The following is a 25,069-nucleotide window of genomic DNA, read 5'->3' on the forward strand; positions in this document are numbered from 1 at the left end:
CCCAGGCCCGGCGCGGAGCGTCAGCTGACGGGGCGGCCCCGCGTCACGTGCGGCGGGAGAGGCGGGGCGGCACGGCACGGCGCAGCACGGCTCGGGGGGCCGGCGGCAGGAGCAGCAGCGGGCAGCCGCCTGACCCTGCGGCCGTGACTCAGCCTCGAGGAGGGGGGGGGGGGAGGAGGAGTCACGAGCTGGCGCTGCTGGTTTTTATTTTTATTTTTTATTTTAATTTTTTAATTATTGTTATTAGATACGCTTCCCCGCCCCCCTTTTTAACTTTATAGTTTTTTTAACTTTTTTTTTTTTCTTTCTTCCCTTAACTTGCACTGCTTCCAGTACGTCCAGTATTTCTCTTCTCCCGCCCTCCTGGAACCTTACAGAGCAGCACTATTCCCACCCCAAGAACACATGGGGCTCTCAGCCCTCGCTACTGAGAAGCTGCAGTCTGTCACCGGCTCCCCCAGCTCCATTGGGGCTCCAATGGGTCTCTGTGCATCAGGTGCACCACGCTGCCCCTCCTGCCCCTCTCCCATGCCTTCATTCCACCGTGTCCTCTGATGGAGGAGTGTGTTTTTGGGCAGCCCAGTGCCTCCTGCTAGGGGCTGGCACCTGTGGCTGTGCAGTTCTCCATGTAGTGGTCCCTCAAGCCCATTTTGTGAGCTGCCCTAATGCTTCTGCTAGGGGAGTAGCAGATTGGGTATTAGGAATAAGTTCTCCAAAAAAGCAGTGGTGCAGTGGCACAGGCTGCCCAGGGAGGTGGTGGAGTCAGCATCCCTGGAGGTGCTCAGGGACCATGGAGATGTAGCACTGAGGGATGTGGTCAGTGGGCATGGTGGGGGAGGTTGGACTGGACAATCTTAGTGGTCCCTCCAACCTTAACAATACTATAATCTGTTTATTTCTAATGTCCACTAAAGCCCAGCGCCCAGCTGCCCCATCCTCCAGCAGGATAAATCCCACCAGCAACCAATGCTTGAGCCCCCCCAAATCCATAAGCTTCTTTTGGAGAAAACAAAGCAGGGCCAGGGCGGCGTCTTAGGGCAGAGAGAAAAATGTGCTGCACTGCAAATTCTGCCCCACTCCCGGCCACGAGGCCCGTTAGTCCGGCAGCCCTGGGTGCCAGCCAGCCCTGCTTCCTCCTGCCCCGCGGGCACGTGGCCGGGAGCACTGCTAGCCATGAGTACTGCTAGCCATGAGGCAGCAGAACCCAGCACCGTGTGACTCAGCAAACGCTGCTGGGCTGCTATGGGGAAAGTCGGAGGGCTCTCGGTGCCCTCTTCGCTGCAGGTGCTGGTGCATCACAAGGTGTTCCCAGCTACCACGTGTGGTGTCCCCTTGTGTCCCACCTGGGCAAAACCGTCCTGCCTGTGGGCTCACAGACAGTGGGGATGGGCCCGCCACCGCCTGCAGCCCCTCGAGGCTCTCCCAGCAGCTGGTGGTGCAGTGGGAGAGGCACAAACCCTCCTTTAAAGTGGGAAGGAACAGGCGCTGGAACCCTACCCAGCGTTTGGCCCTTAGGCTGCATACAGAACAGCTCCTCGACACCCATTTCCAGTCCGACCAGTCTACCCTAGCATCCCATGGTTGCCAATTGGGCGTACAGCCTCATGCTGGTGCAGATGGGGCTGTGCGCTCAGAGCACAGATGTGGTCCCATCAGATTTTTGAGGTATCTCCAGAGCATTTAACCCAGCTTCAGCCCTTGGCACTGAGGCTTTCAGAGCTGCCACTGATGCACTCATGTGCTGGGCTGTGGTGGCCCTACCAAGCACTGGTCGCCAGGTGTCACTTCAGTGCTCCCTCATTATTTCCATGGGGTGTTTGTCCTGATACAAACACAGAAAGTTTTGCTTGCTTTGAGACACTCCTATTCTCAACTCCATCCAGAGGCAAGCACTGTGCTGGATCAGCTGGTAGATGTGGGCGGCAAGTGACGCACCCTGGCTTGGGGCCACCATTTCACAACCTCCTGTGAATTCTCCAGGTGTGTGTGGGGGGAGATGATTCAACCCTGCAGGATGGAGGAGCACCCTGACTCTGACACACCAGGATAGGGGTCCTCTCTGCAGGAGACACCAGCAGGACCAGGCAGATCCTGCAGATTGTACCCGGAAAAGTTCTCCTCCAAAAAAATGGTGATGCAGTGGCACAGGCTGCACAGGGAGATGGTGGAGTCACCATCCCTGGAGGTGTTCAAGAAAGATGGAGATGTGGCACTGAGGACATGTTTAGTAAGCTTGGTGGGTTGGGTTGGTACTTGGAATGGATGATCTTAGAGTGTTTTTTTCCAACCTTAATAATTCTATGATTTTGGGCATGCACAGGGCAAAATGGTTGAAGCTGTGGTGACTGTGCAGCAGCCGTGCAGATGCTGATGGCTGCTGCTAATTAGCAGCACCTATTTCACCAGTCCCAAGCCCAGAGAGCAGCCGTGGAAACTTTTTCCTGGTGCTATGCCAGGACCTCACCCATTCCCAATGCCATTTCCTAAACACTTGGAAAATTCACACGAGGGCACATTTTCAACACAAGGATAAGAGGGAAGAGATGCCTGTGACGGAGCAGGTGGAGTATCTGCCCCTCCCCATGCCCTCATGCTATCAGTCAGCTGCTTGGGGCTGCTTTGGGTGCAGAGCTGACTGGGATCCTACGCAAGCATTCTTCCTCTGCCACAATGCAATCACCTTGGAAAGATGCTAAGTCTCTATGGTTCTATGTTTCTATTCTGTGATAAGTGTGGGTGCTACAGGGCTTGACTGGGTGGTAGTTGTTCTTCGGTGTCTCTCACACCAAATCCCAATCCTAGTGGCAGGCGAGGGTAGCTCACGAGTGGCCAAGGCTGGGAGAGAACCTCTCATCTACCTTTTGCATGCTTTCCCTTAGTTATGTTCCACAAGAAAAGATTTTACTCAGCAAAATGCTTAGGGACATGCCTTCAAGCCCACAGACTGCCCTAGTGCCTCTCCCATGCTGGACTGCAGCCAAACCTCACATCTTCCATCCCTGTGTCCTCTGTATCCTTTGGGCACCTCTCTGCTATGGGGGCTTGCACATCCTTCCCCACTCTGTCCTTTTGCCCCCACAGCTGCCAGCTCCGGGTTCTTGCCTGGCACCTACCACAGGGACCATCCCTGGGGCAGGGAGCTCCTGGTGTTTGCCTCACTCCAGGTTTTTTGGCAGGGGTTGGTGTGTATGTGTTTTTGTGTCTCCATGTGTGTATACAAGCACAGGGAGCAGTAACTGACGGGATGGATGGCAGTGTTGATAATGGCATCGATTCATTACCTCCCACGCCAGGATGTGATGGGCAGTACTGGCACAGATGCACCCATATCACATCCCTTGAGCAATGCCCCTGGGGGCACCAGGGAGATAAATGCCAAGGAATGGAGCAGAGCAGGGTGTGGTCATCATGGAGACCACTCGAACTCCATGGGGGAGATGTATTTCCAAGTATGCATAGTGAGGGCCATCTCTCTTCTTTTTCCCACCAGCACTATTTTTAATGATCTCCTCTAATTTCCAGATGGATCTGCCCTTTGGCTTAGGGTTAGGGTGCTGGGGGTGTCCCATGAGTGCTGGGACTATACCTGGGGGGGGGGCAGCATTTGGCAGCTTTGGCTGGGGCAATGTGAGATGCCAAAACATACTGAGAAGCAATGGCCAAAACCAAGTGCAAGAGCCCTCTGTGCACCTTTGGAAGTGCCTGGGACAGCCAAGACTTTAGGATTATCCCAGGCAACGATGACAGCATTGTTGTCCCAACCCTTAATGAGTTTATTGCAGGTATCTGTAAGATGGAAGCAAGATGTTTCCCCACGCAGCAGATGGCTAATGAAGCAGTGCTTGCTGGAGGCTGTTCTCGATGCTCCACCTTTGGAACAGTGGGGGGAAAGCTACAAGCAATGGCCCAAAGCAGTAGCAGTTGGCCCTATATGATGCAATCCCCCAAACTTTGTGCTTCCTTTTCTTTTTTCCCCATTTTGGACACATTTTGCATTGTCATCCTTCCTCCTGACAGTGCTGGAGGAAGGCACGTGGTGTGTTCCCCTTGCCTCAGCACCTTGCACTCTGCCACTGCTCATGTGCTCTCATCCCCAGAGCCTTGACTCAGCTAATCCCCCTTACCCAAGGCCAATATTAAATTCAGCTTCACCCAGGGGTAAGGGATTGCCTCATCTTCCAAAACCACATCAGCATTGGAAAAGGCCAGAGCAGCATGGGGGGCAAAGTGCCTACCATGAGATGCCACCAAGCCCTGCATCATGAGCGAAGTCAAACACCAATACTGGGCCACCTTGCCTGACAATATCTGACCTCCATAAAAGTGTGACAAACATCTTCCTCTGCTTGTTTGGAACGCGCCATAATTAATGTTTGCTCACTGATTGAGGCTGACAGGTATTTAGCATTATTAGCAAATGATTAGGAGCTGATGTTATTGATGTGGCTACTTTTAGACATGTGATTTCAGCATCTTGACTTGGAAAAAAGTTGTTGTGGAGGTGAGTTCATCCAGCAGCTCTTCGTGCAGAGCAAAACCTGCCCCAAAACCAGAGCAGCAGAGAGACAGATGGGAACACGAGTGGCCACCCCATGGCCTGTGGTGGGGGCAGCTGCCTCAGCCACAGCTCTGTGGTCCAGGAGGTAAAAGTCGCTTGGGTGGGAATGTGTGGGAGCTAACATTGAGGTATGATAGTACACAGGATGGGACTCACTGGTGATATATTAAAAAAAATTGGCATTTTCTGAGGTTTGGATGAGGGTTTTGATGGCCTTTGCTCTGCAGGGAGCTAATCCAGAGCCTACTGAAGGCTTCTTGTGATCAGCCTTGCTTGATGGGCCCCCCGTGTACATATCTGAGGTAAGAACAGGACAAAAAAACCTGATGTCTGCAAAGCAGCTCTGAGATATTACACTAAACATGCTCAACTAGAGACACCAGCAAATCACATGACTGTTATTTACTATTTACTGAGTGAAAAAGCATTAGTGAGGGTGACAAATCCTTCAAAAACAACAAGAAACTAAAACTAATTTCTCTGTAGTCTGCCCTGAAATCTGTATTTCAGTTTATTATTCTTTTGTTTTCCTTTTTGAAAAAATAGATGGAAAGTTAACACAGTGGAGAGAATTTCCAGTTTCAAGATTGAGTGGGGGTAGATGGCTGTTTTTTGATGGTGGTTTTTGAGGACCCACCGTGTTTCCCAATAGCATAGGTGACAGCAAGGCAGTGCAGCAGCCTCTAGTGGCAGCCCCTACTATCCAGCCCTGGAGAGAAAAGGGGAAGTTTTCATTGCAGGGGAAGCTTTGGGGGGGCGCTTTTCGTCTGGAAACATTAGAAGCAGAGTCAAAACGGACAAAGAAAAGTCATCCCTACACAGGGTCATCAGGGTAGGGCACTCAGAACCCATTTACCCTAAGCAGGCACACCTAGGACCCCCCCACCTATGTCCACCACCCACGTCCCTATTTAAGCACAGGCTTTGGCTTATGCTGCTGTTTGTAGGTGTGGAGTAATAGCCTGAAGCTCTGCTCCCTATCTAGTTGCTGGTGTAGGTGGCTGTCTCCAGTGCCCTCTCCTGGAGGGACCTGTATTGCAACCTTGTCCGTGGTCTTTATGCTGCTGCTCCAGGGGCTGTGTGAGTCTCCTAATAGGGTGTTTGGTTTTCCTGCAGTGGTTGCAACCCTTGGCTTTTGAGGCCTGGAGGATCTTGTGTCAGGAGCAGGACTGAACATCAGTTCTTCCCTGGTAGCTCGTCTTCCTGTGCAATGCTTTCACCCCCTGGGGTTCTTGTTGCAGGCTGGAAAATTCTTTCCCTCCCACCAGGTCTGCCTTTAGCTGGCTCAGTCCTATCTGCTGGAGAGGGAAAAGGAAGGCTGCAGGTTCTTAGTCTGTCAGCAGCACGAGGGGACCCATGCAGAGGGCACACCCACATCTTGAGCCCCTTGGATGTTATGAAGGCCATCATCAAAGAAAATATGTGGCTGGATTTGAGCAAGAATGGGGCCCTTGGGAGCCCCATCCATGAAGAAGGCTTCATCGATGGCCAGACCCCATTCCCGGAGTGTCTTGATGGCTCGGATGCCCATGTCCCGGCCACTGCGGGCTGTCACCAGGTAGGTGCGAATGGGGGACTCCTCCTGACTGAACTTCTTGCGCATATTCCCCAGGTGCATGGCAAAGGCTTTTATGGGACCCTGCAAACACACCAAGACACCTGAGATTGCATAGGAAACATGGAGACATCTGTCCAGCCTGTTCAGTCTGCTTTTTCCTCTTTTTGGTAGGACACCAAGTCAGGCAGCCTAGGTACTGAGGACTGGTAAACGCAGAGGGAAACCGTAATGATTTGTGCTTTTTTTTTGGCTGCCTGTGGCAATACCCTAACAGAGGACATGCTCACTATGGCTGCCTTGCTCACCTCTCCTATAGGCACAGCCTCCATCGCCTGCTCATATTGCATGGCTCCCTCCAGGCCCTGCTCCCGGAAGACCTGGTCTGTCTCATCGGAGAAAAGCACAGCATCTCCATCAAAGGCCACACGCAGCGGGGTGCTGGGGGCCTGCACCTCCTGCTGGAAGACGAGTGCTGCCGAGACCCCTGTGAGATAAAGCAAGATGGGTTTGTGGAGGACATAAGAGATACCACATTGTGAGGCATCTTGCATGCGAGCAACTCCTCTCTGTGGTCTCATCTCACACTACAAATGTCCTACGGAGAGACACTGGTGTGGTTGGGCTCTCATCAAGGATGCTTTCCATAAGGGTCATCCTGGCCTTTCCAAGACTGAATTATTTGGGGAGCACAAAGAAGAGCTGCTGATTTGACTGGATAGATGCTAATGGCTGCTGGGATAACTGCTGGGGTGTTAATGCATGTGAAGCCCTCCTCCTGGTGTTCAGTCCCTCTGCCAAGCCTGGTGCTAATGCCCAGATTTAGCACTCCGTGCTGTGAGTAATAGGGACTGGCACCTCCAGTTGATTGGGGTAATTGGCTTAATTACAGGTCTCTTCTTACAAGCTGCTCCCTGCCTGCTCTCATCCGTGGGCTGAGGCCCCAGATGAGACACTTGTTAGAGCAATCATCATGAAGCTTCAAGATTCATAGCTAAGGGAAGTCTGGGCTCTGGTTGGCTTGCTCCTGACCCGAAAGACCCTGGCCAGCCGATGCACTCATACCCAAGCAAATTAATAAGGGGATTAACCCCATTAGAGCTGTCAGGAACTGCACATACTCAGATCTAGGTCAAGCATGTTCTTTCTTCTTTCTTTATGTGCCAAAAAAAGAAATTGGTATGGCATCCTCACAAAGCCCTGGGAGTCATTGGAAGGTTTAAATAGCAGGCATGGAATGACCAGCCCATGGCTGATCTGCAGTCAGAATTATACATATGGAACATTCAGTTAATTTAGTTAATTGTGAAGGCTTCTGACAAGCCCTAGCATTTGTAGGCTACAGATGGAAACTGAAGAAAAATGGAACCATTAAAGAATACGTTGGTGACCAAGATGCCATTTGTTCTCTCTCCCACATAACAGGATGAGCTCTGGCATTGCTTCTTGGTGCAGGCCACTTGCGAGCATATGGTGGGTTTGAGGGGGGTGAGATGGAGAGGAAGACACACCTCTTCGGAGGGCATTGCAGACATCTGTCCTGTCAGCTGAGAGGAACAGTTTCACCCTGTGGGACTTCAGGTACTGCGTGGAGTCCTCATCACTGACAAAGCAGAACTTGGAAATCTCCAGGCCTTGGGACAGGGAATATGAGCAAAGTCTGTTATGGGGCTGTGTCCTCCTTGCAGCACCCCTTCACCTCCCCAGGTCTCTGCATGCTTTCCCCTGGCTCTGTATTCCCCATGGATGCAGTGCTGGGGAGAGAACACTGAGGGGGCATACCCCCAGGGATGAGCAACCTTACCGTAATGCTTGGCACTGTTGATGATGCGCACGCCACTCTCTGGGCTGTTGTTGGAGAGCACCAGGATATCAAAGAGGCCCTTCTCTGCTGGGTTACTCTCCAGGATCTTCTTATTCACATACTGTGCTGCCTGTGGGAACAGACCATTTTGTAATGGGCATCACTGATGGCTTTTCAGGGCTGTTTGGAAATCAGTCATTGGTCATTGGATGGGGTGGGTGGGTGGGAGCCAGTTGGGGTGAGACCTGGGAACAGAAAGGCTGTTTTCACCCTGCACTGTGAGTGATGTTTGCCCTGGAGCTCACCTGGATGAAGGCAAAGGCTGTGCCTGGGGGAAGGAGGTTGTCCTGGTTGGCCTGTTGGTGCCTCACGTATTCCTCCTTTCCTTTTTCCAAGTAGAGCTGGTGCTCCTCTTCCAAGTTGAAGATGGCTCTGGTGGTCACTGCAATGACCAGTGCCTCGCTGGGATCTTTCTGCAAGGTGAGAGCAGAGATGGGTTGGGGGAATGCAGTGGAAGAGCCTTGGGATTGTGTTGTGAGGTGGTGGGTCTACGTGTTGGAAGCATCACTCGTGTGTCATGGTTCCTGCCTCCACTGCCAGAGAGACTTTGATGAAGAGGTACCAAGCCTGATCTTCATCTGCAGGTCACTGAGGTTGGAGCAGGCAGTTGTGAAATGCCAACCTGTCTGATAAGTGCAGTGTGCTCTGAGGACAGCTCACGTGAAAGAAGATTGCTTCATAATTTGTGCATCTATGGGCACAGCACAGCTGTAGTCAGCGTAGTCATCTGCTCATACTGAGCTGGGCATTTCTGGCATTCCCTGCATGTCCTGGTGCTTTGATTCTTATTTTATCTCCACTCTGGAGAGACTGATGAAAGCTCTCTTTGTACTACTGTTTTCTCTTTGGTCATTCCAAAATTAAACTTGAGCAAATGTTTTGCTTGTGCAACCCGAGGCACAAACAACTTCGGCCACCAAAGTTTCAGGTTATGTCATCTCCTGTAGTGGCATTTCAAAATGTGCTTTGGAAATTAGGGATCTGCATTTGTAATGAGCAACTCTTACCTGTTTCACATCAGTATTGATGACTGTGCTTTCAGGCTCTGCCATCTTCCAATTTCAGCCTCAAATGAGAGAAAACACCATTGAACTGATCATATAATAAAAGACCTGAAATATCCAGCTAGGCTTCTAGCTTGCTTCCTTACTGTGATTCCTGGTAGTTTTTTGTCTGAAAGATGATTTTCTATCTACATATGAACAAGATCACGGTGTTGAAGATTGCTTGCAGATGTCGAAGACACAAGTAAGTTGGGATGTGTGGTGAGCAAGCACTTGCCAGTCCTGCATATGCAGGATCCCCTACACCACAGCTATCTGTGCAGGCTGGGCTTACCCATGTCTGGCAGAATGCAGTCTTGGGGTGCTGCGCGCTGCTATTTTTGCACACCAGGTCCTGTGGCTTCTGTAACCATCTCACCATATGCTTCATTTCTCTGCACTAGTTGGTGCTATAAGTGGACTTGAGGGATTCAGCCTGTGGACTGGGAATGGCTCCCATTCCCACAGCTCCTACAGATATGCTGTGGGGTTTCTCTGAGGAGCAGAGGAGGCAATAACGGCTCTGCACAGATGTGCTGGGATTGGCAAGGGAGTTAAAACCTCATTTCCCATTTAATGTGCTACTTGATCAATGAAATGGGAGGCTGCGCATGCCTAGACCAGAAGGAAAGTGCATGGCGTAGACTTCACCCTCCTTGTTGTCCTGCTGTGCTTGCTGCTGGAGGACTTCAGATTTCCTCTACCTCACCTTATTTTTTCAGGCTTTTTATTAAGACTGACATGCCCACTTCATTGAGCTGTCACTGCATGTCTGGAATTTGCCTCTTGGCTGCATTTCTGCCCTTGGCCTGCTCATGCAGCTGAGCTGAGCGACCACTGTTAGACTCAGCACGAACTGACACCCCATCCACTGATCCCTTTGGAGGTATGTAGGAAAAGAGATACGTTACAGGATATATATATATGTGTGTGTGTGTATATAATATATCACAGATTTTATATATCACAGATTCTCTATGTAATGTATATAGGTGCATGATCTGCAAGGAGCTTGATGCTTCTATATCCCTGTGTTGCAAAGCATCACCCTACTTCCTCCACCCACATCCTATGTGGGGAAGGTTCTCCTCCCACAAAGCCGTGGGGTAACAGCCACCAGCCCATATCTCAGCAGGGGCAAATGTCCCCGTAGAGATTCCATCCAAGTGGCAGCTCTTAACACATGCCGTGTTTTTGGGACTCCTCTTCCCTTTTCTTAAAGTGAAAGTGAAAGGAGAGGAGGTGGAGCTGAGCTGCTCTTCGCGGAAGGAGAGCAAGCCTATTAATTTTTGCTCCATCCCTTGAAATCGGGAAGACCATGCCTGATTTCTCATTCCTCTTTATCTGCCTATAGTATTGTTTACAGACAGCATTTATACAGATATGTATATAATATCTATACACATAGCTACACATGCACACAGCACCGTGTGTGTGTGTATATATATGTATATATATATACACACACACGGAAAAGCATCCATGGTGGATGCTTGCAGTTCCCTGCAGCGTAGCAAAGAGCAAACACAGTGTGCCTCCAGCTGGGAAAGAAGCAGCTGAGGCTTGCTAGAACAAAGGTCCAAACTCACCACCAGCGCTGTCTCCTCATCTAACGCAGCATCCACTCCTCTGCCCCACTCCACCCAGGTGCTGCTGCTTATATCTCTCTGGGGCCAGCAGGAAGCAGGCAGCTGCGTGTGAGGCACAGCCCTTCCTCTGGCGTGATGGGATTTGTAGTCAGCCCTGCGGGCTGGCTGCATGCCTGGCTGCATTTCTACATCGGCCTCCTGACCAGCTTTTATTTTATTTCTGCTCGCTGCCCACAAGCACTGCAATTAGGTTTATTTTTGTAGGTACATCTCTCATTTCCTAGCCCTTGTGTGCATAGCTGTCGTGTTTTTGACCAAAAAGCACAGGAGTTCCTATTCAGGAGGGACAAAGAGCAAAATCTGTAATTTTGCTGTGCCATTTTTGGAACTTTGCAGAAAACTGGGGCTATTGCCACATATTACTAAATCACCTCTCATGGGCTGCAACAGGGGTCTTGCTGCCATGCAATACTGCTTCACCAAGATGCTTTGCTTCTGCAGACAGCACCACTGACGTACTCAGCATGCACAGCTTTTTCCCTGAGTGCTTTTATTGGATATGTTCCCTTTAACCCAAATTTCTCCTATATATTTCTTCTGTGCACCCTCCAACTCTTCCTAATACAGAGCAAAAAGTATTGTAGAATCACAGAATGGCTTGGATCGGAAGGAATCTTACAGCCCACCCAGTTCCCTGCCTTGGACAGGGCTGCCCCCCACCAGCTCAGGCTGCCCAGGGCCCCATCCAGCCTGGCTTTGAGCCCCTCCAGGGATGGAACATCCACAGTTTCTCTGGGCAGCCTGTGCCAGTGCCTCTTGCCCTCTAAGTGCTGAATTTTTGGTGTCTAAATATCCCCACACCACCTCTTTTTCCTCCATGCAGCAGGAACACAAGGGAAGAACTGTGGAAGAATAAATATGAGATGGGGATGCTGCTGAAATCACTCTGTGTACTTACCCCTTGCGCTAAGTTCACAGAGCCACGTGCTGTGCATATCCTAGCACTTATACTGGGATATCTTGGAGAACTGAATTTTTCCGGGGCAGTTTTCTTCAGCCAGGAGCACAGGTTTTTCTTCCTGCTTAGGCTGGGAGTTCCCTGCTGACTTTTCGCCTGCGTGAGCACAGCTTGGGTCAGCAGGAAGGTGGGGCCCACAGGTTCCTGGGTTGGCAAAGCAGACTTTCCAGTTTGGGTTGCACTGTGCATGGGAAAGCCAATGTCTTTTTTGTGCCTATAGCTCTATTCCTGGCAGGGACCTCTCTTGTCCCCAGCATGTTCCTACCATTCACTGTGACTGAAGCAGGAGACCAAGCAGAGAGGAAAGGAGACTGAGGTTGGAAACAACACAGTGGTAAGTCTGGTTTTGGGTTTAGGGGAGAAGGGCAGGGCTCTCTAAGACCTTTTGCAGAAGCCAGGATACTCGATGTTCCCAGACCATGTCTCTATTGCCCCAAAACAGTAGCTTGGGTCACACCCCAGAGCTAGGATGAACTTCTCCTTTTAATGAGGGCTGATGGAAGGATAGTCCTTTAGGGTCTGGTGGAAAAAGCATGATGAAACATCTGAATTTGTGCTGTATGGGCACCTGCTTGCCGCTGCTGCTATGTCCACCCGCTGTCACAATCTGAAGCTTGAGCCTGGAGCCTCCTGAATAGCACAGGTCTGTCACCAGGCTGCTGATTTCTGTGTGGAGGAACAGGAGGTTCTAGCCATAAAAACCGAGTGGGAAGTCTGTGAGCTGAAATTGCATCCCTGATGGCACGGATGTCCCATATAGATGACTCTGTGCAGGTAATATGTCCCACATCCCGCTGCCCCAGTGGAGATAGAGAGCAACTCTTTATCCCTGCAGTTACAGACAGCAAAGCCTCATTAAAAAATTAAAGATCATCTCTGTATGAGGAGCCTCACAGTGCTGGTGTGGCCAAGGTAAATACTTGCATACCTGCTGGCCCTCGTCACAGCACTGGGAGGAGTGCCCTGGGCTGAGGTTTGATAGAGGCTGTCCTCCAGGAGCCTATTGGGGGTGTTTTCTAGTCCCTTTGAATCTTCCTAGTGTGAGATATCCTCTGGCTGGCTTCAGCATCCAGTTGAACAAACTGAAGTTTCTGCTTGGTCCTCACCATGTGCACAAGTCAGACTGGCTCAGTTTGTGAACCAGTGTGGTGGCATTGCTGCCACCTGGCATGTGGGCAACAGCCTGGCTGGGGTGATAGAGCCGAGCCTGAGCCTGCAAGAGGGGAAGGAGAGAAGGAGAGGCTATATGACATCAGGAATTGGCTGCTGAGAGGGGATGGGGATTAAATGAAAAGACTGCTTGAGCAGAGCCCGCCTTGCCCGCGGGAACTGCTCCACTCCGTTTCACACTTCATTTCCTATGCAGCTGAGCCCTAAATGCTTACTCTGGGCTTTATCTTAACATTTTAATTGTGTTTACTCTCATTAGAACTCTGTGCTACTTGCAGCATGTGAACTTCTGCATATGAAATCCCCACCCTGTTCATTTTGTTTGCGTCCTCAGGTCACTTGCACTCTGCCATGGCCAAGTCACAGAGGAACGGCTGGGCTACGGCCTCCCCACCCCCTGCTAGTGCAGTGGTTACCACCACAGCTCCACCAGGCTTCCTTGATGGCTTTGTCAGCCACATCCCATGTGAGTCCAGCTGGGCTTGCCCCTTTTTCTTTGGAAAGTATTCAAGAAATGGGTAGATGTGGCACTGAGGGGCATAGTTCAGTGAGAATGATGGGGTTGGACTGCAGTTGGATTTGGTGATCCTAGTGATCTTCTCCAGGATTTTAAGCTCAAGCCCCAAGACACATCTTTGTAATGCCGAAACATGAGGAGGGCATTGTAAATGCACTTTGTGTGGTTTTGTTTGGTTTTAACTCTTCTGTTTACTTCATTGCACCAGTACCCAGATGGGCACTCATTGTTGTGGCAGTGGCAGTGGCTGTTCTCCTCCTCTTCCTCATCTGCATCATCAGGTGCTGCTGTGGCAAGAAGAAGACCAAGAAAAAGGAGAAAGTTGGCTTGCTCACCTTCAGTGGCTCCACCACAGCCAGCCTTGTGCGTTCTGCTTTCTCCTGTCCCCTGCAGCTCTCCTAGCAGGGAGGTTTGCTCTGTGATGCCCACCTCCCCACGACATGCCCACAGTGGTGGGACTGCTTGTGGGTGTACAATTGGGCTGGGATTGTGGGGGGAGGCTCTTCTAAATGTGATTTTAGAGCAAGTTGATCCATACGATGCATCATGCCAGGATGGAGAGCAGGAATGTGAACTTTGTCACCATGGGCTTTCAGCAGACCTGGGTGTCCCATCCATGCAACTTAGTATGAGGAAACATAAGGCTCTGGAACCTTGTCCTGAGGGTTGTGTTGCTCTTTGCCATAGGTGCAGCGTGAGATGGAGGCCCTGGAGCAGGGCCCAGAGGAGACAGGAAGAGGAAGGCTTCAGTATTCTCTGGAGTACAATTTCCGTGCACAGGAGGTGAGGCTGCTGCAAGGCTGTGCTCTGGCAGAATCCTTTGGTGTCCAGCAGGACCCAGGCATCCATACCGGGTGCACCTCTGCACCCAGCTGGCATACTGACATGGTGGGATGACATCCTCCTTGCTGCACTTGCTTGCTTGTCACCTGTCACTATCCTCCACACAATGACCTCACACATTGTTCCTTTTAAGCTGAAAGTTGGTGTGAAGCAGGCAGCTGATCTGAAGGCCATGGACAGTGGTGGCACATCTGATCCCTACGCTATTGTCTACCTGACATCAGATATGAGAAAGAAGTATGAGACCAAAGTTTACCGCAAGACTCTGAACCCTGTCTTCAACGAGAGCTTCTCTTTCCAGGTAGGAAGCAACAGCTGCTGATGATTACTTTGAGGATTCCTTTGCTACCAGGGTGGGAAAGCAACAGAAAGACCTGCTGTTGTGTCTGTCCCACCATTGCATGTGACAGGGAGTGAGGTTGGGTTGCTGGTTTTTTTCCTGCAGGTACCCCAGGCAGAGGTGTCCGAGGCCACGCTGGTGATGCAGATCTTCGACTTCAACCGCTTTGCCAAGCATGATATTATTGGTGAGGTCCGCCTGCCCCTGGCCAGTGTCAGCTTGCAGCACATCATCGAGCAGTGGAGTGACCTAGTGGTGGCCAGCAAAGTGGAGGTTGGTCCTAGCAGGTGGGACACATCATGGGGTGAGATGTGGTGCTGCTTTTCTTTCCACCACTCCACAGTGAGAGAAAACAGTGGGTATCCTTTGCTTTGAGAGTCCCCTGCTCACTGGCCCCTCTCTCTATCAGCAAGAGCGGCTGGGTGAGATCTGCTTCTCACTGCGCTATGTCCCCAGTACTGGCAAGCTGACAGTGCTCATCCTTGAGGCCAAGAAGCTGAAGCGGATGGACTCTCATGGGCTCTCAGGTAAGCAGGGTCTGCTTGCACTCACATCTCTCTACCTGGTGCTACTGATAGCACCAAGACCTGTAAAACCTCAAGGACTCTTGGTGTGGAGCCATGTCCATTCTCTCCTCAGATCCTTTTGTCAAGGTGCATCTCATCTTGAACAAGAAGAAGTGGAAGAAGAAGAAGACGAGTGTGAAGAAAAATACTTTGAGCCCTTATTTCAATGAGGCATTTGTCTTTGAGGTGCCTTTCAATCAGATTCAGGTGGGTTTCTCTTCAATGCCCAAGGCTGAGCAGGCCCCTGCTCTGATGAAAGTCCAACTGACAGCTTTTCCTGTGTCCCCACCAGAATGTGGATGTGGTCATCTCCGTCTGGGACTATGACAAAGTGACCAAGAATGAGCCCATCGGCAAACTCTTCCTGGGCTGTCGGGCCACTGGTAACCAGCTGCAGCACTGGTCTGACATGCTGTCCAACCCACGGCGTCCCCTCACCCAGTGGCACAGCCTGCAACCCCCCGATGTGGTGGACAAGGCCCTGGGGTTGAAGTCCCACCTCAAGCTGCCTCTGACCACCAGATAGCGAGAGGCAGCTCTGGCACCCTTGCTCACTCATCACTGGGCAGGATGAAGGTTTTCAGAGGTGTCTGGATGCAGCTCTGCACCTGGGTGATGCTGGAGAGGGTGATGTGGATGCAGAACTGGCTTGTGTCAGCCACTCGCAGCTGGGGGATGAATACAGAGAGCTTTAAGCTTATGGGAAAACATTGCGTCCTTTGATATTTTTTGAATAGAACATTATTATTATAGAATCACAGGTTGGAAAAGGCATTCAAGATCAACGATTCCAACCATCAGCTGGACCTAATAGGTCCCACCACCAAACCATGTCCCTTAGTCCATAAATCTCTTAAATATCTCCAGGTATGGGAAACTGCACCACTTCCTTGGGCAGCCCATCCCAGTTCTTGACCCACCCTCTTAGGAAACCACCTTGTGAATGCTATGCTTATTAAGGCTGAGTTGCAGCCGTCTTGTCAGTTCTCTGTGGGTTTCATGTTGTCTAGGTGCTGCTTGTGCCCTCACATCCTCCTCGGGGTGCCTTAAGGTGGGTAACTAAAAATCCCTCCTGTTTTGAGGTGGATCCTCTGCATTGTCTGCAGCCTCAGGAGCCTCCCAGCTCCCTGAATTAGTATTTCAATGAGCTGACAAAGAAGGGGATTGCTCTTAAGAGAATTTTAATTCAGTTGAGAAGACTTAAGCCAGATTGGCACAGACACTGCCTGACCCCACTCTGTTTCTGGCAAAGAAATTGCTCTTACTCCAAAATACACCTGGAAAAGCCTTCTTCCTTTGTTAAACAAACAGCCATAGCACAAAGATTTGGGCTTGTTTCACTGTATTTGGCCTCAAACTACAAAAGGGAAGTAATTTGCACCAGGCAGCCTGTAGGAAGCTGCAGGCTCTGGAGTAGGGAGAGCTCAAAGCATTAATGAAGAGCCATTAATATTGAAAAGCAGTTAATCTGCAATTATCCCAAGACCCATGCAGTGACTATCAGAGAGTTAAACAAATACGGTGAGCCTGAGGAAGATTATGAAAGCTCTTGATAGAGATTAATGACCCAAGCTTAACTATAAAAAGCTACTGTGTCTGTTTCTTAATAAATGTCCCCTGGGCTTTGCCTTTGCTGTGATGGGGGGAGAAATTACAGAGCTGTTTGGGGATAGCTATGACAAGTGGAGTGTGGCCTCTGCTGGGAGAACAGCATGAGCTGGGTGCCCCTAATGAAATGGAGGAGGAAATCAGTCACCTGAGAAATACTTACAGAAGGATGCTGAATGAGTTAAAGCCTCCAACCTTAAATCAAACTGGAGGGGGTGATGCAGAAGGGAAAGCTGCTGTGTGAGAATTCTGGAGGCAGCTGGGGACCCAACCAGTAAGTGCTCATCAGGGCAGGTGTACTATTGCCCCAGATGAGCCTCACTGAGGCATAAATCCACCTGCCGATCTGCTCCCTCAAGAGGAAAGGGTGAGGGGATTGTAACTTATTTTACTCTTGAGCACAGCTCACATGGAAGCCTACTCATAGGAAGGGGGATGGCTCCATCTTGTGCTAAGTCTGGTGGGTAGAAGGGCTGGGTTCGTCTTGACTCTCCATCAGCATGTCCCCATGGCCTTAGCAAGGCTGGTCGGTTGTCCCCTTGTCGCTGCTGTGTCTCTTGTCCAAATGGCTTCCTTATGCTCTTGGAGGACTGACCACGGAAATGCACTTCTGGAGGAAGAGGAAAATGCTGCAGTGGAAGATAAAAGAAAGCAATGTTAGTTGAAGGTGAAATCTCAACATGTGCCTATGCTGGATTCCCACATCTTCATCTAGAGGGCAGGGCAGGTACATGTTGAATGATCTGAGTCTCTGTGTCCTCAGTTGTCCCAGTTAGAGCTCTGCCTCTTTATCCAGGTATCCTTCCTCTAGAAACAGGGGCTTGTGTAGGAGAAAAGCCTGTTGCTATGGTGCATGCCTGGGTCTCCTCCTTGCAGACCATACCATGTGGTGCAGTGAGAACTCCCAGACCCTGCAAAACTCTGTAATTTGGGCTGGTTTCTGGCAGAGGAATCAAAGACTCACCAAATTGCCCTGAAATAGAGCAACATGCAGCAAGAAGAGTCTGTTGAACACTGTTGACCATCAAGAAGCAACAAGCCTTGGGCATGTCAAGAGAAATGCAATTGGTATGAAGGAGAAGAGGGAAATAATCCTGAGGGTGGTCAGACCTTGGGTGGGAATCTCCATGCCTGAAGAAGGTCTTGCCATGTGGTTCTGAGCAGGACCTAGCTTTGGATCCAGCCCTGATGGTGGCCCTACTTGGGGCTGTGGCAGGTGACATCAAGGAGACTCTCCCAAAGATAATTATTCCCTCATTTGGTGATTTTATGACTATCTGTTCAAGTTCTTGTACTTCAAGAAATCAGCCTGGAAATCGGTATCAGGCTAATGCTGAGCATTACATATGCTTGTCACCATTTGTCTGCTGTGAGACGAAAATGATTATGGGCTGTCATCGTTCAGCCTGGCTATGCACTGGCTGTCCTCCAGCTCAGATTTTTTGGCTAGTCTCACAATTTTTGAGCACTGGAGACTATCTAAGCTTCCCTCACAAGGAATGAGCCTGCCTGTTTTATAATGATGCTAGTTAATGAATATTTATCTCATCATTTTATTGTGAAACTTTGCCGTGCGACATGTTTCTTTTTTAAAACTTCTCAGCTCCAGGACTTGCAGGATCTTATGCCAATTGCAGCTTTTTCTTTTAAGGAATATTTTTAATGTGGTTGCAGAGAGAGAGAAAGGGAAACAAAATACTGAGAGCAGGATGCCTTCTGGCATGAAACCTGGAGGTAAAGCACAGTTTGCTTGTTTGCCTGGAAAAGCAGTGGGGGCCTGTGGGTTGGGTGGGCTCAGAGCAAGGGGCATGAAAGGCAGGATTTGGGAAGTCAGTGCCCCCATAGTGGAGGGGAGGTGAAGGGCTGACTCCCCCATGCATCTCTGGGCCATGCTTAGCGCTGAAACTACGTCTCCCAGGTTGCCCTGCTGCTGCTGCTCCCTGGGGGAGGGATGAGGGGTCCGTATGGGGGGAACGAGGGTCCTGGCCCTACCGTGCTGGCTGCGTGTCCCTGCCCATGGTAAAACGCCTGCCTAGGGGGGATGCTCTGCGGCAGGGTCCTGCGTGGTGTGGGGGTGGCTGCCCTGGGAAGGGGGAGAGGGAAGAGCGTGGGGTCCTGGAGGGAGCGTGGGAGACTTTGTGCTGCAGCTGTGGGTGAGTGAGGAGGGGACCGCTGCGGTGCGCCTCTTGGTTTCTCACACAGGCAAGGAGCCCCTTCCCGTCCCCCCTATTTCCTGATCCCTTTCTCTTTTTCCCATCCCTTGCCCCTTTCCCCATTGCCTTTCCCTTCCGGGTGCCTCCATAACCGGGATGCTGCACTCTCGGCGCCATGCATGACTCGGAGTTTGTACTTCAAGGGAAGTGGGCATCTGGATTCAGTGGGCTCATTGATTCATGGATCTGTGAGCTCAGATTTTGAGCTCAGATTCTAAGGGACAGATAGGCTGACCCCTGTGTGTGGTTTCTCTGAGGATGTATGTTCAAGGGAATTAAAAGACTGGGTGCTAGGAGATCAAATATTTATGGATACATAAAACTAACCTCTTTGCAGGCGCACTGATCTGGGTTCTGTTAGCCATCACCTTCTAGCCTAGTTACAGAAATACTCACTGTTCAATTGCAGAAAATGAACATTTAAAAAACAATTCTTATTTTAAAATAAAAGTTCTACTCCCTGCCACTTCTTCTACCCCCGTTCCTTTTCTTATCTCTTGCCCCCTCCATTGCAATCTGGCTGCTGCTGTTCCTGCCCTAGCAGGGTTTATGAGGAGGGCTATAACAAAGTAGGGGCACAAAGGGTCAGTAGGGTCTGTTGTGATAGGACAAGGGGAATGGTTTCAAACCAAAAGAGGGGAGATTTAGAATGGGTATAAGGAAGAAGTTTTTTATAGTAAGGAGGGTGAGGCTCTGGTGTGGGTTGCCCAGAGAGGTGGTGGATGCCCCATTGCTGGAGATATTCATGTTCAGGCAGGATGGGGCTCTGTGCATTTGATCTAGTGTAGGTATCCCAGTTCATTGCAGGGGAGTTGGACCAGATGGCCTATAAGGATCCCTTCCAGCTCAAACGATTCCATGATTCAGTTTGCTTCTGGATCAGTTTCATGACATGGAGGTGTCTTCAGGACCCTTTTACTTTGGGATCACTTCCATATCTGCAGGCTGAAGAAAACCTCCTTCCTCAAACAACCCAGGACTGATAACAGATGCGAAGAGGTTGTTCCTGCTTCTGAAAGGCTCCTTTGGTCCCAACATTGTAGTCCAACAGAAAAACCTAAACCTCTCATTTTTATGTATCTCAGGCCTCAGCAGGATGGAGCCATCAGAGAAGCAGCATGAGGATGCAGTGGCTTTTATGCTGCAGGGCAAAAAGTGCCCCCCGAAGAAGAACGGTGTCACAGGTGGGTGAGTGCATGCATGCCAACAAGGGGGGATTTCTTATCCAGCCATGCTAGCTTCACACAGAATGGTCACTCCCTAGAGTTCCGTTTGAACAGATCTGATACCTTGAAGTTAATTGGGAACAACTGTTTTGAAATGAGGCCTCAAGCTGTAAAAAACAAAACAAAACAAAACAAAAAAAAACAATGAAAAACCCAGACCCATGTTTTATTTGAAATCCTATGAATGGTATCCGGGAAGATGGTGGGTTTCCAAACAAGCATGAAACTGAGTCAGGGCTCCATTATCCTGCTTGTAACTGTGGACATTGCAGACATCCCTGCCTGAGCCAGCTGGCTGGTGGCAACAGGCATAGGCACCTCAAAACACGAACCCTTCAGCATTTGTTTGGAATGAAGAAAACTGCATGTTTTGATCCCCATTCCCACTGCCTGAGGTGAGTATGGAGTTTACTTGTCCAGATGGAGACCCAGCCAAGTTCTGAGCTTACCTGGACTGGGAATATTTTTCTCTTCACTTGCTTAAAATTCGGGACACAGGAGCCACAATTTTGGCAGCTCGGTTAAAATACTTGGCCTTGATTTTATGAGAAGCCAGTGGGGAACTTTATTCTAGATATGACAAAGGACAGGTTCGCATTTGCAAAATCCAGAAGAAAATTCCTGAAGGTCTCCGTGCTGTGTTGCTATGATTGCATTCATCCCAAACCACCTCTGACATTTGGGTATGGAGAGGGTTCTTGAAAGTTGCTCACTGGGGCAGGGTGCTGGGTTGTATTCCAGTCTAAGCTCATCTCTCCCCTTACCAGGCTGGATTCTGAGGAACATCCAGAAGACCTTCCAGAGGCCTACCTCCCTGCAGCTCTCTTCTCCCATGGCTTTTTCTCAGTGTTGCACAGGTAGGTGAGGCCATTGCAGGTCTCCATAGCTGCCCGAGTTCAATACAATGAGATCTCTTGAGTTCTGTTTTTTTCTGTTCTTTGTTTTCTGAGCCTTATGGTCACTTTTTTCTTCTTCTTCTTTTTTTTTCATTTCTTTTTTTCCCCTAACACAGTATTCTGCTGCTTTGTTTTGGCACAGTCCACCTAAGACATTTTGAGAGCAGAGACGTGTTGAAACCGTACTCATTTAAGCACACGACTGTCTCAGTCTGTTCTCCAGACATGTTCTGGCTCTCGTTCTGGTCTTCAGCAATGTGTGAAGTTGCCCAGATCCAGGAAGGCCTGTGATCAGGTGTCAGGTCACTGCAGTAATTCTATCCCAAGGGAATGATGGATGGATCACCTCCCAGCTGCTCGGGGCATCACTTCAGTGTTAGGCAGAGGTGTTAGCTGTTGGCATTTCCAAGGCTAGGGACTAAGGCACATTCTGTGTTACATGCCTGTGACAGAAGTGGGAGAAGTCCTTGTGAGAAGTGAGATCTGAGCTTAGGGCTCCTCACTCATGAATACAGCTTCTCATCACTGGAGGCTGAGGTTCAGGAAGCAGATGTTCCTGCTGCTCATGAAAGCACTTGAGTACTTGTGTATGCCTATACTAACTTGTATTATTCCTACAGCCTCTTGTCCAAACCTGATAGTAAATGAGGCCCATGAAGAGAAGCATGGGGATTTAGTGCCTGTTGCCCTTCATCATGGTGGGGCTCACTGCTCCTTATTGCCAGCATCAGCAGAAGATGGCTGCTCCAACAACACAGCACTCCGGGGCTGGTGGAGCACTCTGCAGGTCCAGGTGAACACTTAAAGTATATTTGTGCTTCCGTCCATGGGAATGGGCTGGGTGTTTGGGACAATGATGTGCAAGGCCTTTGGAGTCTCTAGTATCCACTGATGCATTGGAGTCTAAATGCCAGCTTATGTCTCCTTGCCCCTGCAGCTGGAGAAATGAGTTTCTGCTGACTCACCCATCCTTTCCTGTTTTGCAGATGGCATCCTATTCCTGTGCCCTCAGACCCAGTCTCACATCTCCTTCTCCTCTGCCTTGTTCAGCAGGCTCTCCTTCCAAGGCCAAGCTCTCCAGCCTCTTCTCCCTCTTCTCACCACCATCACAGATCTCTGAGCCTGATTACAGCTCTCTGCCTTGTGCTGGCTCCAAGAAATCTAGCAGAGGGAGCTGGAAGAAGAGCTCTCATTGTGAAGAGCCCCCTGGTCCCAAATCAGAAGAATCTGCACATTTCCCCTTCACAGGACCCATAATTGCTCAGATAACTGACTACATCTACCTGGGGAACCTCAGTGCAGCCTACAGTGGCCGGGCGCTGTGCACAAATGGCATCAACAGCATCATTGACATGAGCAGCCTGCCCAGTGACCACAGCCTGAGCATCATCCCCTGCACCTGTGGGAGGGGAGGATTCAGGCACAACTGGTCACGCCTCAGGGTTGACATCCAGGCTTTCCTGCATGGAAATCTTCATGAAATAAGGCAGCCATGCTTCCTGGTCATCAACGAGTGCATCGAAGCCTTGATGAAGAAAGGGAAGCGTGTTCTCATTCACTGCAGGGATGGTTACTCCTTAGGCCCTACCTGTGTCATCCAATACCTGATGGTCAAGCACAGCATGAGACTGCTAGCAGCCTATGAACTTGTGAGGGCACGGTACCCACTGAAAATCCAAGAGTGCCATCAGGACCTACTGGTGGGTTTGGAGATGTCCCTGCAGCCTGGCGGTGTCAATGTAGCATGCTTGAAGCACTCCCTGTCAAGGAAGATGGCATGGAGCTAAGCAGGCATAGTGGCTGAAGAAGAAAAGCCAAAAGGAAAACAGCCTTAACAACATCTCATGGGTAAATGAGATGACTGTCAGTGTGGGGTCTGTAGGACAGTGCTGACAAGATGCATACGTGATGGCCTTTCTTTGCAGCAGTTCTTAAAGGCTGGTACTGGCAGAAGTACAGCATGGGGAGCTCTTAGGGACACACTAGAGGGAGAGAGAGAAAGACTCATTTAAGCAGAGGCTGAAGGTTTTTCAGTCCTAATGTAAGGAAATCCCCTGTGCTTCAGGATGAAGAAAACTTTTCTCGGGAACTTTTCTTCCTAAGGGCGCAAGTACATGTCAGCTCCATGTCAGGGGGTTAGAACTGCATGATCTTTTAAGGTCCTTAACCCAAGCCATTTTAAAATTCTATGTGCCTAGTCTCATATTCTTTCCGGGAAAGAGGAGCCAGCCACAGGATTACTCACTTGTTCTGTCTGAGCTTTTACTGTGAGCACAGTTGCTGTTGGGCTGCTGGACTTGTTTTTTTTTTCTTTTTTTCCAACAGTATCTTCCATGGAAATTAGATGTACACATCTGGTGTCATGTTGGACTAGTCACTGCATAGTCCCTGTCCACTTGGTGCTAGTAGGATGCTGAAGGGAAGAAAATCAGTGTAAAGGTAGGGAGATGGCTACGAGGGGCAACTTGTATGGATCCATGAGCCCAGTGCTTCCATCATGTGGTGGTTCTCTGGAGGAACCTGGTCCAGAAGTGTCACACTTGAGTGTCTCTACAACACAGTGCAGAACCTCCTGTAAGTGCGAACCTTTGTTTCTGAGCAGCTTTGCAGGCTGGTGGAAGCGCTCTGAGATTGGTGGCTCGTGTCCCCAGTGCATTGCTCTAGCATGAGGGGAGGGGGAGCAAGGGACAGAGGCTTGTCATCTACTCCATGGGAAAGGTACCCAAACTTGAACACTGTGTCCACTCTTGGTTCCCATGCAATGCTCGTGTTCATGTTTTGTGTTCACAGAGCTAAGACAGCTGACTGCTCACTGTCTTCCCTGAAGGACTTGCCTGAAGCTTGCTTATGCTCTCCTTGGGTTTTTCTGCAAGGAACTCGTTCATTTGTCACTCAAGCACTTGCATTACTTCACTTGGAAACCTGTTTCTCTTCATGTTAACTATTGCTTTGTGTTTTTTTATTTATTTTTTCTTCCTGCTGCCTTTTTCCTCATTCTAGATCTGGGGCCCCTTTCTTTTTTTGGAGGACTGCTGCCCTGTGGTTTAACCTCTTTGCAAGGCAGCTCTGGGGAAATCTCTTCGCAGACTGAGTGATTCAGCCTTTCACTCACCCTATTACCACATCTCACCTTCTAGGACTCCTGTGTCTTACAGACAAATCTGTTAACCAACATTTGGTTCATGGGACTTTTCTTTGTGTTCCTTCAACCCACTCTCTGCACTGACCTGAAGCAATGAAGTGAAAGGAGAGCTGCTATCTGGAGGACTCAGTGGGACAGCAGTGCATGTAGTTCTGTAGAGAGCTGGGGAAAATGACTGGAGAATCTTTGGAAAGGGTAATAAAGAGTTGGTTTAACTTTAGAGCCAAATGTGGCCTATGGATTTGGTACTGAAAGAAAAGTGGCTGAATTTCTCCTCAGTGGGTGAATGCTGTTCCTGGCTGCTGAAGGTGGCTGCTGTCTGTTTCTGAATGTACTTTAGTCTATTTTTCTGAGAAACTGGCTTGAACTGGGAGAGGCAGGCAACTTAGGAGGATCTGCAGGGTGATACCTCTCATCTACAAGCCATGAAGTGAAACCAAGAGTCCTGATGTAGCGGGGTTGTGGTGATTTCACTACCCAAACCATCTAGCTCGCAACATTTCAGCGTGGCTAATCCTGAGCAGACCCAGCCTTGCCCAAACAGGACACCAGTCCCATCTCGAGCTCTTAGTCTTCTTTTACAGTATCTGCTGTGCTGTGTGCATGATGCTACAGGAAGTCTGCAGCAGCATGTTTGCTGCTATCTGTAACATCCAAGAGAAAAATTTGTCGCAGCCACATCTGAATCAGCTTAAAACCCTTTGGCTGACAGGGGAGGGAGCGCCTGGGCTGTGGGAGGAGGGCAAGAGCTGTTTGGGCTCTTGTCTCCATGGGATCCCCTACACACACATGCTACATCTGCTGTGGATAAGGCTGGTGAATATTTCCAGTGCCATTTCTATCCGCCTCTTGCTTGTGGCGTGGGTATGTGGATCTGGGGTGCACCTCAGCACCTTTGGGGTTGCCTCACTTGCTGGTAGC

General features: G+C 50.0%; 3 protein-coding genes across 3 annotated transcripts; 2 read left to right on the forward strand and 1 right to left on the reverse strand.

The window, feature by feature from the left end:
• Positions 1 to 3,760: 3,760 nt before the first annotated feature.
• Positions 3,761 to 10,691, reverse strand: LOC122187236 (cytosolic 5'-nucleotidase 1A-like). Its single transcript, XM_042884559.1, has 7 exons — positions 10,610 to 10,691; positions 8,985 to 9,043; positions 8,223 to 8,390; positions 7,918 to 8,047; positions 7,625 to 7,747; positions 6,422 to 6,600; positions 3,761 to 6,197 (listed from the first exon to the last, which is right to left on the reverse strand). Exons 2-7 carry the CDS (start codon positions 9,027 to 9,029, stop codon positions 5,895 to 5,897), a joined length of 948 nt encoding a protein of 315 aa, XP_042740493.1. The 5' UTR covers positions 9,030 to 9,043; positions 10,610 to 10,691; the 3' UTR covers positions 3,761 to 5,894.
• A 1,167-nt stretch (positions 10,692 to 11,858) lies between these two features.
• SYT8 (synaptotagmin 8) lies at positions 11,859 to 15,836 on the forward strand. Its single transcript, XM_042884598.1, has 9 exons — positions 11,859 to 11,961; positions 13,132 to 13,263; positions 13,523 to 13,677; positions 14,002 to 14,097; positions 14,291 to 14,458; positions 14,603 to 14,770; positions 14,907 to 15,024; positions 15,137 to 15,270; positions 15,356 to 15,836. Exons 2-9 carry the CDS (start codon positions 13,149 to 13,151, stop codon positions 15,587 to 15,589), a joined length of 1,188 nt encoding a protein of 395 aa, XP_042740532.1. The 5' UTR covers positions 11,859 to 11,961; positions 13,132 to 13,148; the 3' UTR covers positions 15,590 to 15,836.
• Positions 15,837 to 16,894: 1,058 nt separating this feature from the next.
• On the forward strand, positions 16,895 to 23,324 carry LOC122187185. The gene is made up of 5 exons (XM_042884461.1): positions 16,895 to 16,945; positions 19,970 to 20,068; positions 20,878 to 20,967; positions 21,627 to 21,799; positions 21,993 to 23,324. Exons 2-5 carry the CDS (start codon positions 19,981 to 19,983, stop codon positions 22,791 to 22,793), a joined length of 1,152 nt encoding a protein of 383 aa, XP_042740395.1. The 5' UTR covers positions 16,895 to 16,945; positions 19,970 to 19,980; the 3' UTR covers positions 22,794 to 23,324.
• The last annotated feature ends 1,745 nt before the right edge of the window (positions 23,325 to 25,069 follow it).

The sequence above is a fragment of the Lagopus leucura genome, unplaced genomic scaffold, assembly GCF_019238085.1.
Source record: "Lagopus leucura isolate 7727_CA_CO unplaced genomic scaffold, USGS_WTPT01 Super-Scaffold_100044, whole genome shotgun sequence".
Taxonomy (NCBI): domain Eukaryota; kingdom Metazoa; phylum Chordata; class Aves; order Galliformes; family Phasianidae; genus Lagopus; species Lagopus leucura.

Bases quoted from the DNA above. Each gene is read 5' to 3' on its own strand.
- LOC122187185 (XM_042884461.1), top strand. From the start codon at position 19,981: ATGGAGCCATCAGAGAAGCAGCATGAGGATGCAGTGGCTTTTATGCTG. The intron at 20,968-21,626 runs GTAGGTGAGGCC...TTATTCCTACAG, and splicing joins TTTTTCTCAGTGTTGCACAG to CCTCTTGTCCAAACCTGATA. The intron at 21,800-21,992 runs GTGAACACTTAA...CCTGTTTTGCAG, and splicing joins GGAGCACTCTGCAGGTCCAG to ATGGCATCCTATTCCTGTGC.
- LOC122187236 (XM_042884559.1), bottom strand. From the start codon at position 9,029: ATGGCAGAGCCTGAAAGCACAGTCATCAATACTGATGTGAAACAG. The intron at 8,048-8,222 runs GTGAGCTCCAGG...CTGTTCCCACAG, and splicing joins CAGCCTTTGCCTTCATCCAG to GCAGCACAGTATGTGAATAA. The intron at 7,748-7,917 runs GTAAGGTTGCTC...CCCTGTCCCAAG, and splicing joins CAACAGTGCCAAGCATTACG to GCCTGGAGATTTCCAAGTTC.
- SYT8 (XM_042884598.1), top strand. From the start codon at position 13,149: ATGGCCAAGTCACAGAGGAACGGCTGGGCTACGGCCTCCCCACCCCCT. The intron at 14,459-14,602 runs GTAGGAAGCAAC...TTTTTCCTGCAG, and splicing joins ACGAGAGCTTCTCTTTCCAG to GTACCCCAGGCAGAGGTGTC. The intron at 15,025-15,136 runs GTAAGCAGGGTC...TTCTCTCCTCAG, and splicing joins GGACTCTCATGGGCTCTCAG to ATCCTTTTGTCAAGGTGCAT.